This window comes from Pundamilia nyererei, unplaced genomic scaffold (assembly GCF_000239375.1).
Source record: "Pundamilia nyererei isolate P.nyererei 1_Seehausen unplaced genomic scaffold, PunNye1.0 scaffold00005, whole genome shotgun sequence".
Lineage (NCBI taxonomy): Eukaryota > Metazoa > Chordata > Actinopteri > Cichliformes > Cichlidae > Pundamilia > Pundamilia nyererei.
The window spans coordinates 4,669,787-4,685,969 of NW_005187406.1; the positions used below are offsets into that span (position 1 = coordinate 4,669,787).

Below are 16,183 nucleotides of genomic sequence, written 5' to 3' on the forward strand. Positions count from 1 at the left end.
TGTGTTTGTGCCCTACCAAAAACATGTGCTAACCTGGCATTATCACTCTTAACTCCACCATGACCAACAGCACAGAATACCCTGTAAACCTTCAGGCCTGTTAACAGCAATAAATGGTTGTATTAGTAACACACTCTACTTATTAAGGCCCTTGGTCACGAGTCATCAGTTCTGCTGACAGCTCCATCTGAGTGGGAGGAAGAAAAGGAAGTAGGTGATATTAGAGAGGCCACAAGAAGATAATGCTTCTTAAATGAACCGTCCTAATTTGAATAGGGAATAGCTCATATTTGCAAAAAGCATGTTTTTATTTAATGGCTCCTTAATGGAAATGTGCAGATACAGTCCATCTTAATGGACTGAATCCTATAATAAAGTCAGCAGACTGACGACCACAATAAAGTTCGTTTCATGGGTTCAGTTTTCTACAAACAACTCTTGTGACCGACTGAAGAAAGTTGGTATTTCGTGTGCATCCATGTCACTCTCTCACCCAGTCACTCAAGTTGAAGGCTAGAGTTTTAAAACTATTGTGCAAAGTGAGGTGTTATTTTACTGTTAAAGAGATTTATTGTTTGGGACTTTCACGTTGAGTTACCATGACTAAAAATCCCAGTCCAGTAAATGTGTTTGCTGTGCTTTGGTCATTGTTAATCCTCCCCTCTTGGCTAAGTGCCCCCTGCACGCTGTGGACACAAACCGAGTTCTGGTGATATACTGTACAGTGTGGTGTAATGTTCCCACCTCTGGCCAACACTTCCTTTATTCCTGAGGGCTATATGTTGTTATGGTGATGGGTAGCTCAGGTTAGAACAAGGAGGTATGAAAGTAGCGCTGTGTTACTTCAAGTGTGGAGTCACATCAGAGTTTCTTCACGTGTATTGTTAGAGAAGCACATGCGAGAGTTTGAAAACCAATGAGTGAAAATGGAACAGGGACGCTCTGCTCCTTTTCTTATTACTCTTGCTCTCTTGATCCTGCCTTAAACTCCATCAATTCTTTCAAGGTCAAGTGCCACTGCTTTCTAAAACCATGTAATCCTGCAATGACTTGCTCCCATAACATTTCTTCTCTCTTAGTCTTCAACCAAAGGACAAAAGATGGACAAAAACTGACAAGAGCTTTAGTAGAACTGAATTCAAGACTTCCATTTCTGTGTTTATCCAACTACTAATAAAACTCAGAAGAAAGCAAAAACAGGTGATTTGTAATCATAGGTTCTTACTGACATAAGGTCAGGTCAGTTTCTATACATTAGTTTCAGACTGAGGGCAGAAGAGCAAGGCCCATACACAGAGTCGAGAAAAAGTGGAAGAATTTTAGACACGACACAGCAAAGTCAGACTTCCATGAAAAATAGTGCAAGGTAAGGTGATGTTACTGAGATGAACCCTTTGGATCAAAATAATGTGGCCACAGAGTAAAACACTGTTATATTATCACAGTACGATTACCATGATAGTGATACTCAGTCCACCACAAGACAATCATAAACACGTCATGATATTGGAGTGACTCAAATAGAGGACATAACCCCCCAAAAAACAGAGACAATAAAGTGAAAGAGTCTTGAACCACACCTCATTTCTTTACATGTTTCCTTCAAGGAGCTAGGCTTTCTTGCAACTGTTATTGGACCTGATCATTTGCAGAGGAATGGCTTTTGATTGTTTGTTTCTTAAGTCCATTAACACTGACTCACTATGAATCATTAAAGCATAAAAAGGCACCTAACTCAAGGGGTGAACCAGTGTTGTGTCTACACAGACAATTTAGCAAAGAACCAATTTTAAATTGTATCATTAGACAGTTTTGTGTTGCTAGCAGCCTGTCACAACAACATATCATTGTTCCCATTTCTTCAGATGAATTTGTGAAAAATACAAAAGACGACACAGTTTTCCTGGCATAAAATCATATTTTTGCAACAAGAATGTGATTCACTAACAGTTATTACAAACACAAAAAACCTGGCCTATCTCTGCATGGTGTGCAGTGTGTCAGCCGGTGCTGTTGGGGATCTCAGGGATCTGATCCACCATGCAATACCATCTGGAAAGAGTCTGATTGGCATCAACATGACAATGATCCTAAACACACAGACAATGCAGTAAAACCATATCTGGACAGAAAAACACACAGGAGAACACTATTGGTCAAGGACTGGCCTCCCCAGAGCCCGGACCTCAACATTACTGAAGCATTGTGGGATCATAGTGACCAAATATAGACTTTCAAGCTCGACAGAACTGTTTGTGCCTTAGATACTGCATTCCCATGTACGTTTGCACATGTTTCAATAAATTGATGCACACATTTCCCAGCTTCCTAGAAAAATATATAAATATTTGCACAGTAATGTAGTGCTTTATCACCGTGGTTACATAATATCATTGTTTTTCAAATTTAATAATGTGCCAGTTCACCTAATTAGCCCTGTGATTAGCTTTCTGTCATTTTCCCTTTGTGAGTTCGTTCTTCACAACAAATTAATAAACTTCCAGTTGTCCTCATGTATTTCATAATTGGCACCACAACCAAGAACAGTACCACCAGAGTATTGATAAGGTATCTAAAGGGATAATGGGATGATACATTGCCGTATTCATTATTTTGCGTCATTGCTACTACAAAGAATAGAAAACAATTCCGCATTCTTATTTCACAAGGGATGGTTGGAAGGATGGAATAATGAAAGCTGTATATAATCCCTAATCAAAACATGGAATAGGATAGACTTATTCCTAGACTACAAGTCACCTTCACCATTTCACATACATTTATTTCATCCTCCCTGCATTCACATTCAAGTAAATCCAGTTTAGAAACACCAGTTAACTGAAAACTGATTTTTTTTCTACTGTGGGAGGAAGCTGGCGGACCCGGTTGCTCTTTGGTTTGCACTCATTGCTCAGACACACTTAACCTGGTGCATTGTGCTTGTAGCAGTGATTGTCCGGGCTGAGAAAGAAATTTAATGTCAAATAAATCAGTAAATAATGAAAGCAGATGTGGTGTCTTCAGGACATCTGCAACAATAATACCATCTCTTTTAATCTAATACTAATTACTCAGCAATTACTTGGCAGGTGTGGAGGTTTATGGCTTTCATTATTCCAGCTCATGCTTTTTTGACGGAACAAAAACAATCCACCCACAGAGGGTTTATGAATAAACACTGAACCTGCATTACATGCTTCTGAAAACAATGTATTCTAAGAAACTCAGTTATTATTCATGCCCTTCATATTCCTTTAGTTGAAGAGGTGTAAAGCAAAGACGCATGCGAAGAAAAATGTCTTACTGGAACAGATTCACGCTGTCTTGGTCATTTGGTTTTATCACCAAGCTGAAAGGCTCTGTGAGGTCCTTCCTGCTGTCTGCCAACATCACTTCTTTTCTGTGTCATCGTCACCCTGTTCCCATCTCGTACCTTATCACCGTCATCGTTCTCTCCCTGTCAGCCCAAACCCCCCCTCTGTGTCCATCTTACCCTTTCCCAGTTGTTCTTCTTATTCAGCTTCCGTGTTTGTTGAAGAGCCAGTAAAAGTCAGGCCAGCAGCAGCTGTCCAAACACGGATAGCCCCCCACAGGTTCCTAGTTGATTTCCTGCAAGCTATTACTATTGCCCAACATTTCCACTACTGTCACCATGGTGCCAGTCGTTGGAGGGGGGCTGAACTAGCAGTGCGAATATGTGATAAAATGAAAATGAAGGAGAGCTTCAGGGAGATGAGGAGAAACTACGAAACTGGAGAATAAGAAATAAAAATGCCCATGAAGAATAAAATGACGAATGTAACCTTTTAAGAAAACAAAAGTCAAAAAGTCTGTGAAGGTTCTCAGTCATCCAGGTCATCGTAGTCAAAGGAGCTTGCAAAGAAAAGCATCTGGACTTCTTTAAGTTGCTTGAAGATGTTTCACCTCTCTCGGATGAGAGGTGAAACCTTCACAGACATATCTAAATCACAAACTATTTTGTGTGTGAATTGCAAACCTACATTAACAGACCTACTCTCTTACTGAGCACCACAAACAGGTGATACATACAACACGGACTTACTATGGGTTCTTGGATATACTGGCTTTTATGGAGCTCTTCACTTGTCTGCTGCGGCTGGAAAGAACACTTATGAAATCTAGACAGAGAAGCAAATCAGTGAGCTGGAAAACACTTAAGAGTCTGGCGGTAATTTACCTGTCACAAATATCATTTCCCACACTGGATGTAGGAAACGTTTGGCTATCACATAGTATAAATGACACTAAAATATAAATTTGATACAAGGCAGTTTTCTTTGCCTCTCTCTTAGTCATCTTTTGAAGCCATTGACTACACAGCATATCAGAGGAGTCATGCTGAGTCATTGATCCTTGGGGGCTCTTTGCATCGCTTTTAAATGACTGAAAATCTGATTGATTTCTACATTTTGTCAAAAGTCAAAAAGGATATGTAATAAAAGTCCACTTGTGGTTCTATGTATGCTGAGATCAACAGAAGACAAATGACTGCCAAGACATTCAAAGATCCTGCAGTCTGTCCATTTTACAGTAAGATTGAACAACAGGAACAGCAAGACAGATGGTCGAGCTAACTACTAGAAACTGCTAAAAACATTGCTTTAAACACTTGCAGACTGAAACTCCAAACCTTTACTTGAAAAGACATAACAGTCCAGGCATGCGGGGCAGTTTACACCAATACTCTTCACAAAATTCAGTTTGACAGACTCAAAAACATGTTTTAGGGTACTGGACCACCACATGCTGCCAACTCAATGCCTCACCACTTAAGACTATCAAACACAATTAGCAAGGCAAAGAAGCAGTATGAACGTTCACTTGCACTATTCTAGGTTTGAACCTGCATGCTCTTTTCTCTGGCAGCTACAGTTTCTTCTCCATCATCCATCCTCTTTCACTTATTCTTATCAGGGTTACGTAGGGTTGGAGCCTTTCTCAGCTACAATAGGGTACAAGCCAGGGTACATCCTGGGCAGGTTGCCAGTCTTATGAGGGTTAATGACATCTAATATGACACTACATACTGCTTCCCATCTGGGTGAAGGACACTCACAAAAGAGACTATTAATCTCAATAGTTTAAAATTCTAGTTTTAAAAAAGGATTCAATGAAAACATTCTTCCAAAAAACATTCCCTCATTTATTGAAAGGGAAAGTTGCTGTCAACTGTCCACTATCAATCTAATGAGTGTAAAGGCCAGGGCATATGGGTTACATCATTTTCATACTCATCAAACCACTCGTTGACCCTTCATGCCCTGTGAATGGGATTCTGGAAAACAAGTCCCATCAGCATCAAGACGTTTCATCAAACGTTGATCACGGGTGATCACGCTGAAGAACTTTCCATTTGTTATCAGTGCCCCACCATCTAAGAGGACAAGTTAATCCAAAACAACCACTCAACCACTGCATTCATGATCCCCCAGATCTTACTGAAGGTTTCAACACTCAAGTTTTTTATTTAATCTGTTTTCCGATAGACCAGATTTGACAAAAAAACCTGAAGTTAAAAAAGAACAGGCAGCATCACAGCTGCTGTTCAACACCGTCTTCCATTCCACTCAAATGTGAAATAACACTCACCGTGTCTGATTTTTGAATGCCCACCACCTAATTATCTAGCACTTTGCTTTAGCAAAAGGGTTTTTTTTTGTATTTATAGTTCTATGACTAACCATTTTCTATCTATTTTGGGTCCCTTGACGCTCATACTAACACTGGTAGGGACGCTGTGTATCCACCTGCTAATTTCCTGGATTTAATGATGTGAAATTAGGGACCACGTTTGTAGAGAAAACTCGCCCACAAATCGAGCACAGCAGGTCGTCTTACATGGTAATTAGGAAGTGTTAAATTAAGCTTAAGCTTTAACAAATCTCTGGGATTTGCATTTCCACAAGCAGGTTTGTAAAGTTGTCAAGAGTTTGATGAGCCCACCTCAGAACACATATGTATCATAAGTCTTACAGCAGGAAATAGGACCAGATTATGAAAGTGTTCTTGGGCGAACACCAGGATGTATTTCATGTTGTTTCCAAGCGCATAAAAGAGTTGTCTAGTTGATAGCTATCTACAGTTTACAATGTACTCTGTGTGTTATGGTGTGTTGAGAATACAATAGATTAAAAAGTCTTTACAGCTCTGAACTCTTTTCACAAACATGTCCCTGCTGAAGCTCTGAGAAATGTTTTTGTTTGCCCATTGCTGTACTTGCTATCTCCTGCCCTATTACTAAGACTACCAGTGGAGTACAGGTATTAAACTGCTGCATGGGTGGCTTACGGAAAGGAAGGTCAGCAGCCCAATTAGCCCCTGCTGAAATGCGAAGAGGTGAAGTGATGGAGTGAAAGACAGGCAGTAAATGATAACATTAGGTGTTTCTTTTTTCTCTCTTCTCCCAAGCAGTAGATTGCTTTTTGTCCTGGTCTTATAGAAATGATTTTTTTTCCTCCAGGAGGAGAAACATTTATCTCATTTGATTTACGATGGGAGCGTTCACCATCGTTAAATGATCCTAAAATAAAAGGAGTTGCAGTAGCAGTAATGGGACAATGTGTCAGTCTGCACACAGCAGGTGAGGAGAACAGGAAGTCCAGTCATATCTGCCATTTAACTGCTCAATTTTCAAAGTAAACACCCTTTTTATTCTACCCTGTTATACTACTGTCCTGTCGTGACCATTTGCATTTTTTCTTTTTTTGCACAAACAAGAAAATTAGAAAAACTGTTCTCTAATGTCCCTCATTTATTCTGCAGGCTGTATCTGAAAGATGGCTGACATCACCAATTGGCCACAATCCTCTCGTGAAGCCCGGTGGTTTTGCATAAACTGGAGGGTGGATCTCCCTTAGAAAACGAAGAATAGTATTGGCCTTTCATTCACAAGGTATGCTATCTCTTAAGAACAAAAACCCATCAGGAAAACATACTGATGCCATAGATCAAGGGAGCTTTGGGTTGTTTTGCAGTAGACGTTTATACAATCCAGCGTTTGACAGAATGAAGGTTTGAAGCCTTTTAAGGTGCTTCCACAGTGGCTTCCATTTTCCAACCCAGAGGCTATGTCTATCATTTATATACAGCCTATTACTCTTCCCTGATTTCTTAGTATTGAGACGGTCCCTAACTTCATTACCTTTCCCTCACATCAAGTTGCCAGGTTTTAATATTGGATTATGAGGTTCAAATATGCCACGCAACAACAGTCAAGCTTTATCCTGCACAATGACACAACTCTGCTGATAACTGAATGAAGGTTATGAAATCTGAACTTAACTGATGGTCTTAATATCAAACCCTAAAAATACAACCCTTGTGTGTTTTCTACATTTTCAAATGTGCATCGTAGATTTGATCAAAGACGCACAACCAAATCTTTGAACGCATGCTTTTCATCACCCTCGCTTTCACTGTTCGTCATCCTCACGGGGATATGTGTGTACGCTGTGTTTATGCGAGTGCGTGTCATCTTATATGAGTGTGCATGACAGCAACGTTATGCACTCCTTCATATGTAATTCAAGTGATTGCTTCTGTCCTGGTGTGACTGCAGGAGCTTAAGGCAACAGCTGTTCTCTGCTGCTCTGACTGTTGTGGCCGCATCCCACATCTCCCCACTCCACTACTGTCACTCCACATTCCTGTGCTGGCGCATGTCTGAAGGCTCAGACCTGTTTTTTGTATCATTTGAGATTGCAAAAATCTGCATTAACAAGACATGGGCGTTTTTGGAAAGGGTTAAAGGATCGCTAATAAAAGTCCAGCTGTACAGATCAGCTTTGTTGTAATTTGTAGAGGTTTGCAGATCTCTGTCAATGTTTTACACATATTCATATTCTCTCTGTTTCTTTTAAAGAAAGATGAGAAACAGGCTGAGTTGACAAAGTAATAAATGACAAACCAGCTACAGAATTAAGCTTTCCATCATTATAAATCTGTTGGACTGAAGTTATTTGAACACCTTTTCCTGTCCTAAACATCGCACTCGTGTGAATCTAACTTATTCTGTGAATCTATTCTTCTTGGGACGAAGACTAAAGCATAAAGACAATAGCCAAGTGGATCAAGTCTGTTTCCAAATGTCTTGCTGACACTCATTCAAGCTGCAATCTGGGCAGTTATTAGGCTGGGTCAACACCTTTGCCATGTTTCTCGAGTTGTTCTCCAGCAGTTTTAAGCATGATGGGATCTGCCGCGGGTGGGGCCACTGCCATCTGGGGGAGTCGATCCAACGCGGGATAGTGCTTGCTCTGCCAATGTTTAGGTGGGCTGTACATGTCAAAGCGATAATCACTTGAATGCCAGAACCCGAAGCTGTCAAGCAGAACACTGGCTTTTAACGAGATGATCAATATCATTCACTTCACAGGTCAGTGGTTTAATGTTGTGGCTGATTGGTGTGCATCTCTTCTTTATCTACCTCCTCTATCTATGCTCAGTGCACTCCCAGTATTGAAAGCTCCAAAAAATCCAATTCCTTTAATGACAACTTGACGCTAGCTCCAAAAATGATTTAAGCTCCCATTTTAAAATCACCCATTTCTATATTTACCCATTTAGAGTTTTATTAAGCCTAAAAGTGAGCTAAAAAGTTAGCTTAAAGTTTGTTTTGACTGAGGTGTCAGTCATTTATATACCATTGAAAGAAGTAGAAAAAAAAGAGAAAAAATAAGCTTATAATCTGATTGTCTATGGAAAAAAGCATGCAAATAACATAGTCTGAAAGAAACTGTAATAGTTGTGAGGGTAATGTCTCCATTAATGGAACCAGTTCCATGACATTGCTTTGATTTGTTTTTCATGGTTACGTTACCCAAGCTCTTTTCTTGGGTCTATCAGGCTTACAGGTGTGCTGGCCTTTGGCAAAAAAAAGTGTATCAATATGCAAACAGTGAAGTATTTCAAAAGCTATCATCTACAAAAGTTCCCAAGCAGGCAACAAAGAACTTTATATTGATTAATCCTCCGAGATGCATTCTACTAGCTTTGGCCCAAACTCATTTTCTCTGTCATGTTTTCTATTCTTCAACCAGCAGTTGCTCTCAGCAGCAATTATGCTATTATCTAAACCACACAAAAGACCAGTGCAGGCAAAGTGGAACAAAACACAATCTTGGTCCTTTTAACAAGTATGTGTCGCCTCAGGTAACATTAGGCATTTCTGCAGACCTCTCAAAGGAATATGGGTGGCAAATCTGTGCCAAGATTCAACTTTTTCGTGAGTAGAAAGCTCTGTTCTCTGCTATTGTATCATAGAATATCTGTATGCATGTACTAAATTTCAATACTTTAATTATAAGAAAACTGCCATGCTACTCTATGCCCCTTGTAGAAATTTAATCTGTATTAACTTCACTGACCTACTCCTCAAGGTTTCAAATTCAGATATGCCCTATGTAGGTTAAGTGGGTATTTCTGTTTATTTCTGCATGGAACTCAATTCTTCACATTCACACCACAGTATGTCCTCCATTTCTTCTTCTTTCCCTCATGAATTATCAATAGCTTGCTCCCATGCGTGGTGATAAGTCTTTGAAAAGTGACCGTGAATACATATAAGCAGACATTAAGAATTGATCAGCACCTGCTACATTCACATCACCACAAGAGTATTTTTTGTGCTCTCCAGGAAACATAGAATACTGTATGTGTCAGAGTTCCTACCAGGAAGGGCATGGCAAGGTCAGCGAAGTAAACAAACGCAGCCCCCAGTGTAAATCCTACAGCCACAGGCACGAAAGCAAATGAGCCGTACTTCCCAGAATCCTCCGCCATGTCGATGGCTGGGGCCAGCAGTGACCAATAGGAAGCAGCCAGCATTACCTGAAATACACAGAAAAAGAGGGCAAAGGGGAAAATTAAAAAAAGAAGAAGAATATGAAGCTTGGATTTTTGTGTACTTTTGGTTTCAGTCCAAAAATGCTGTCAGGTTAGAGGGAAAAGGAAAAGGATGGAGGATGCCCTATAGTGCTGTAAAGTCATGAGTCACCCCTCAATTCTTTATATTTTGTTAGGAAAATGGAAATTATGAAATGATAAACATATACTACGTGGAAATCCATGGAAATAAATTATATAGGGCAATTCAATCCTTCAACACAGCCTGAACACTCCGAGGCAAGTTTTCCTGTCATTTCCTGAAGTAGTCTTCAGGAATAGTTCTCCAGGCTTCTTGAAGGACTTTCAAAGCTCTGTTGGATGCTGACTGTCTTTGGTCCCATTCTCTGTCAAGATGATCCTACACTGCTTCACTAATGTTGAGGTCTGGACTTTTTTCTTAAGGTTTTTCACAGGAGCCAAACGTTATTGTAAGCTTTTTTTTTTTTTAGTGGTCTTAAGTGATAGTTCTTCAGGTGTTCAGAAGTGCTTTCAAAGTTCTTTGGATTTTGGCTGCTTTTTCACTCATTTTCAGTCCAGTCCTTGCAACAGTAAATCCTTGCACTCAACTCAAGGGATGAACTAGTGTTGTGTATATTTGTAACTGACGATTTAGCAAATAACCAACTGTTAAATTGTTACAATATGTTAAACATAGGATGACAGGCAAAAAGAACTACTTATCAAAAACTCTGCATATTTAAGCAACAAATGTCAAAAAGGAAACACAGTTGATCCATCTACTGTTCATTGAAGCCTTATCAGAAATGCTGTGAGTGGAAGGGTGACTTCCAAGAAGCATTCTTAAGAAAGAGAAATGGGGAGAAAAGACTGAGGTATGCCAAACATGAAGACTGGGGTGAAAAAGCGGTGGCAACAGGTGTTATGAGTGATGACTCTAAATTTGACATTTTTGGTTCAAATCATTGTCAATATGTAATGGGTACAACAGTGAGTGTCTACAGCTATCTGTAAAACACAGTGAAGTTCTATCAGAGTTTGGAGCTGCATTTCAGACAGTGTTAAAATTAATCGGCATATCAACACAGAAGAGTACTCTCAGATTTTCATCACTCATACAACGCTAATACACCAACTGATAAAACCATACCTAGATAACATTTTTTTTTAGAAAAACACACATAATGGAACACTTTCAGTCATAGAGCAATGCCCCCAGAGCCACAACCTCAGCATTATTGAAGCAGTGTAAGCTCATCTTGACAGAGAATGGCACAAAAGACAGCCAACATCCTTCAAGAAGTCTGGAGAGCTATTCCTGAATACTGCGTAAAGAAATTAAAAGAAAGCTTGCCCAAGACAGTTCAGGCTGTGCTAAATAAAGATGATGATGCCAAATATTGACTTTCAACTCACCAGAATTGTACAAATGCTCGTTTCCCACAACCTGTATCATGTTTGTATGTTTTTAATAAATCAATGCACCAATTTTCCATTTTAAAGAAATAATGGATGACAGGACTTTTGCACAGTACTGTAAAGCTGTCCATGTAAGCCAATCAAGACATAAATGTAAACTTGGCAGAAAGAAAGTTATAAAACAAAACTATCAATCAAAATTTTTCCATTAAAAATCTTCAATCCCAAGAGCTGTTTTATAAAATCCAAAACAGTGTGACCTATAGAGGCTATCATTTATTAATATCAGATTTATCTTATGGAGATTTTTTAGTTGGTTTCATTTTATTGCTTCTTTTCTGCCGCAGCATGGCAGATGAAACTCTGTTGGCAGCGACACTGATCTTTTCAAATTCTTTCAGGTCACCTGAATTGCCTATTTGAAGCATTTCTCTGATCATTCATAACATCAAGACACATCACTCCAGTCTGAAGATCTTCAGTAACAAATGGTGCATAATAATTAACAGTGAACATCAATGTTAACAGCACTTAAAACTGCAATTAAATTCTTTTGAAGTTCCCCAAGTTTTATTGGTGCATGTGTGGATATGTGTGCTGCCATTGTCACTGTGTGTAATTGTCCAGTATTCAGTACCTTAGTCTGTTTGTATAAGCTGTCAAAGTCCAGACAGAGAGAGCAGCACACAGCAGTGCAGCTTTTCAAGCTTAATGTGTGTGTACACAACACATATTCAGCTTCTATTGTGCATCACTGAAAAGTTGCCGAAGCACTTTTTTTGTCTTGGAGACCCCTGTTGAAGTTATGTAGAGGTGCTTATCAAGCATTGTCAGGTTTTTATAACAATGCCAAAGTTGACTAGAATCCTGGGAGATAAAAGGTTTTGTCTTATTTGTGTTGAACTATCCGAGCTTTGCAGCAATCAAGTGACTGAAACTGACAAATGATCATTTCTTACTCATCAAAAAGATCCCATTCTATTTTCCATCTACACTATAACCTGTCTGACACACTCAAACACGTTATTTTATCCATTTGCCTAAATGTGATTTCTTGCCACTTTCAGATTGGCAGTCAAAAACTATCTGCACTTACTTTTAAAGCTTTCATGACAGAAATGCCATTTATTCTGAGTGCAGCAGCTTTCAAACTGAATCCCCAGTCAGCAGCACCATGGAGAGGGAACAAAGTTATGAGGATATAAAAAGAAAGCTCAATTTAAAAGAATATAAATTGCATTTCTTTGTGCCCATGACAGTAAAAAATTATGTCTACGGTTTAAAAAGAAGCCAGAAAGAAACCTAGTGAGAAATTGAACCAAACTAAAAATCCAGTTGAACAATATGGCATTTAATGAAATTAAAGTTATTTCAGTGGTAATACAGTACAATACACTCATTACAAAAACAGCCAAAGAAACCCTTAAAAAAGAAGAAGAGCAGATCTACAGCATTCATTAATGCAATCAGGCCTTCTTTACATGATCTAACTGATCATTTCCAAACTCACACCATGTTTTTAGCCATGTTGGATCCTGATGATGTTTATCAAAGACCTCCATACTAATCCAAGCCCTAAGGGAAGGGTTAGAATCAGGATTTAACACCAGTGATGACTTAGACCTCAAAATGTTAAAAGGCAGCAACATTTCAGCAACTTTTTATTGTAATGCTAGAATTTTCTTTTAGTCACCCTATAAAATGCAAATGATTGGCTGACTTCTTGGTTGAAGAAGAATGACCAATTTGATACACTCACATGTATGACTGAAGTTTTTTCCTCTTCTTCTAACTGGAAAAACTTAATGAGAAGAAGGGTTTTGCCAGTGAAACTGATTACAGGGGCCACGGCACTGAACTTAATGGGGGCACTGGTTTTAAATGTGTATGATTATACCAGCAGCAGCCTGATTGCTGATTACAAAAGAAGCTCCCTTTCTCTGCTGTTCCACTTCAATTGCTTTCCAATTATAACTGGTAGTTTTAAGCAATCTGGTTGCTAAGCAAAAGCAACTGGTTCTAGTGATAACTCAAAAAGTAGGACCTTTTCGTTTGCTCCTCTGTTAACTTGGAAACTTCTTAGAGGCTTGGCTCATTTTGACAACTTGACCTCACGCCTAGTTGCACCAGCAGCATAAGCCATAATCACACCAGACATTTTTCTTTTTTCATCTTCAACACTAGGTCTCATCACATTCAATTTCCATTCCCTGAGTAAAAAGAATGCAATTTTGCAATCTGGAGAACATTATATAGTTTTGTGCCAATTAAATTAAGCCCAGTGAGCTATCTAAATATTACAGCAGCAATCCAAAGTCAAAGTGCAATGAGTAGAAACACTTTTGCTGCACACAGATATCAAGCCTCAGGTGCACAATCTTTGCATTTGTTATGTGAATGAGAATTCAAGCACGGTCAACCAATTACATTTCAAACTCTGTTCACCACTATTTATCTTACATCCACTGAAGCCTAACAAATAGTCCAATATTAGCTGTTTCGAAATGTATTAGTATCTGCATTTATAATGGGCGAAAAATTAAAATGTAAAAAGTAAAGAAAACATGGAAGAACTCTTCAACCATGTTGATGTTGTGTAGTTTGTCCACCAGAAGGCCCTCTACAAATTTCCAGAACATGTGTTTGAAACACACAAAAACACAACTAGCTGATCTGAGTTAGACAGCGTAAGTAAAAACTAAGTACTCATAACAAACGTTAGGGGACTATCTTTATATATAAGTTCTGAAAGAAAGAACTATCAGCTGATATCAGCATCAGTCTTAAAAATCCTATTGTGATTGGGCTCTAACAACCACTATATAATATATTAAATAGGTGGAAGTGACTTGAGAATAGTTTTGACAAAATGAAGAAAAAGGCAAGAAATCAAACTACGGACATGTACAATCAACCTATTTACAAACTTGTGCATAAGATGACTGGTGTTATAAAGAGAATTACTAACTATTATAAATTATTTCCACACTTAAAGTACAAACTACAGTCAGCTACACCTTAGTGGCAAAGAACTTGAATTAAAAACACACACATACATTTATAAATTCACATTTATCCATTTAACTCGCATTCATTTATTTTTTCACATTTAGACTATTTGTCATATCCTTACATTCTTTTGAGTGATGAGCTAAGTGGATAATAGTTATAGCTTATAGCTATTTTTAGCACAGAGACATGAAAGTTTTTACTCTGTTGATACATAGTTTTATTTCAAGCTACATTTATAAATTCTACTTCTCAAACAAATAGTACTGATTAATGAAAGGGGTAAAATAATTAACAAAGAATATAATCAATGTAATCATTAACTGAGTTTGCTGTAATGTATCTAACTGATGCTCTAAAAACATGAATTTTCTTTGATTGTCATATTAAAAATCACTTCACGAGCTTCTCAACATAGCCACTTAAAAAGAACACACTGATTGTGAAATCGTGCATAATGGTGTTCATACTATTGTTCATGCAACTTTCATATTCAGTTGCTAAAAAAATGATTCAATACTGCTTTTAGTTTACAAAGTTTAGTTACAAAGATCATTGTTCCTTCTTTTGTTTACAGCAGAAGGTTATGGGATCCGTTGTTATTATGCTATTTATGTGCAGAGTGCACTACAGCAACTCTAGCCTAAAGGCCAATGGTATCACAAGTACTTCATTAAGTACTAAGATCTCAGTGGTTTGGGGTTTAATGTCAGGATCATTACTTTTCAGCATCACATAGTCCAAATCATGCAGGAGCTTATCGATTACTAACTACTTTTAGATGGGGTGAAGTTTTTTATCTACTGCCATCCTGCTGTATGATGTCTTTAACTGTTTAGGTGATTTCTTCAATCAATAAGTCTGACAGCAATCAGGCCTGGCTGTCAGTAGTGAAACTGATTTTTTTAAACTGTACTTAGTTAATTCATGAGCTAATAAAGACAGACAATAATTTTTCACAAGTTCAGATAGCATTTTAAATCATCATTTAAAAATGGCTTTTTGTATCTACTCGAGTTATCTGTCTCTAATATTAAAATCTATTTGATGATCTGAAAGTGTGACAAATATGCCAGAAAGGGACAAAGTAAATTGTGTACACAAGGTAAAACAAGATTTGTACAATTCTAACACACTGGAAAAATATTTTTCAACATTTTTTTAAGTAGTCTTAAGGAATAGCTCTCCAGGCTTACTGAAGGTCATTTCAAACCTCTTCTTGGGGTGTTAGCAGCCTTTGAATGTCTACTCAGTCAAGATGATCCCACACTGCTTAAACAATGTTGAGGTTCATGCTCTGAGGTGACCAATCAATGGCTGATAATGTTCTATGCCATGTTTGCATGCAATGTTTTATGCCAAAAATGCTCTTGTGCATTTTTGCATACCTCAGCCTTCTTTCCTGGTTTGGGTCCCTTCTTAACAGCTACTCTTCCATTGATGCTGCTTTCACATATATATATCTACTAGTTTTTAGGCCTGGCACTTCTTCTTTGGACCTCCACTTATCGAGTTCCTCAATTTTGTTCAAATGACACACTGAACACCATGCTGGGATATGATAAGTTTTTGGCTAATAGCACTTCTTGGAATCATCTTGTTGGAGCAAAAACAATGTGTTATGCTTGTCAAACTGTTTTATCTTTTATAAATGGAGACAAACTGTGTTTTTTCTTTGCTAAGTTTCCAGTTCTGTGTAACACTGGTTCATCCTTGAGTTTGGTGCCTTTTTATGACTCATGACTCATAGGTCAGAGTTAAGTGGCTTAATAAACAAACAAAAAGAAACAATCCTCTGAAAATGGCAGCCAATGTACAAAGAAAAAGGACCTTAAGAAAGCCTGGAGAACTATTGCTCAAGACCACTTTGTTCAAGGGAGAATTGTGAAAA

At 38.3% G+C, this 16,183-nt stretch overlaps 1 protein-coding gene across 2 annotated transcripts in view; it reads right to left on the minus strand.

Annotated features, from left to right (window-relative positions):
• Positions 1-16,183, minus strand: part of slc39a11 (solute carrier family 39, member 11) — a 174,776-nt gene that overhangs the window by 129,497 nt on the left and 29,096 nt on the right. For both annotated transcript variants that reach the window (XM_005721849.1, XM_005721848.1), the window contains exon 4: positions 9,691-9,849. In XM_005721849.1, the coding sequence (XP_005721906.1) occupies positions 9,691-9,849 (159 nt within the window). The remainder of the gene's footprint in view (positions 1-9,690; positions 9,850-16,183) is intronic.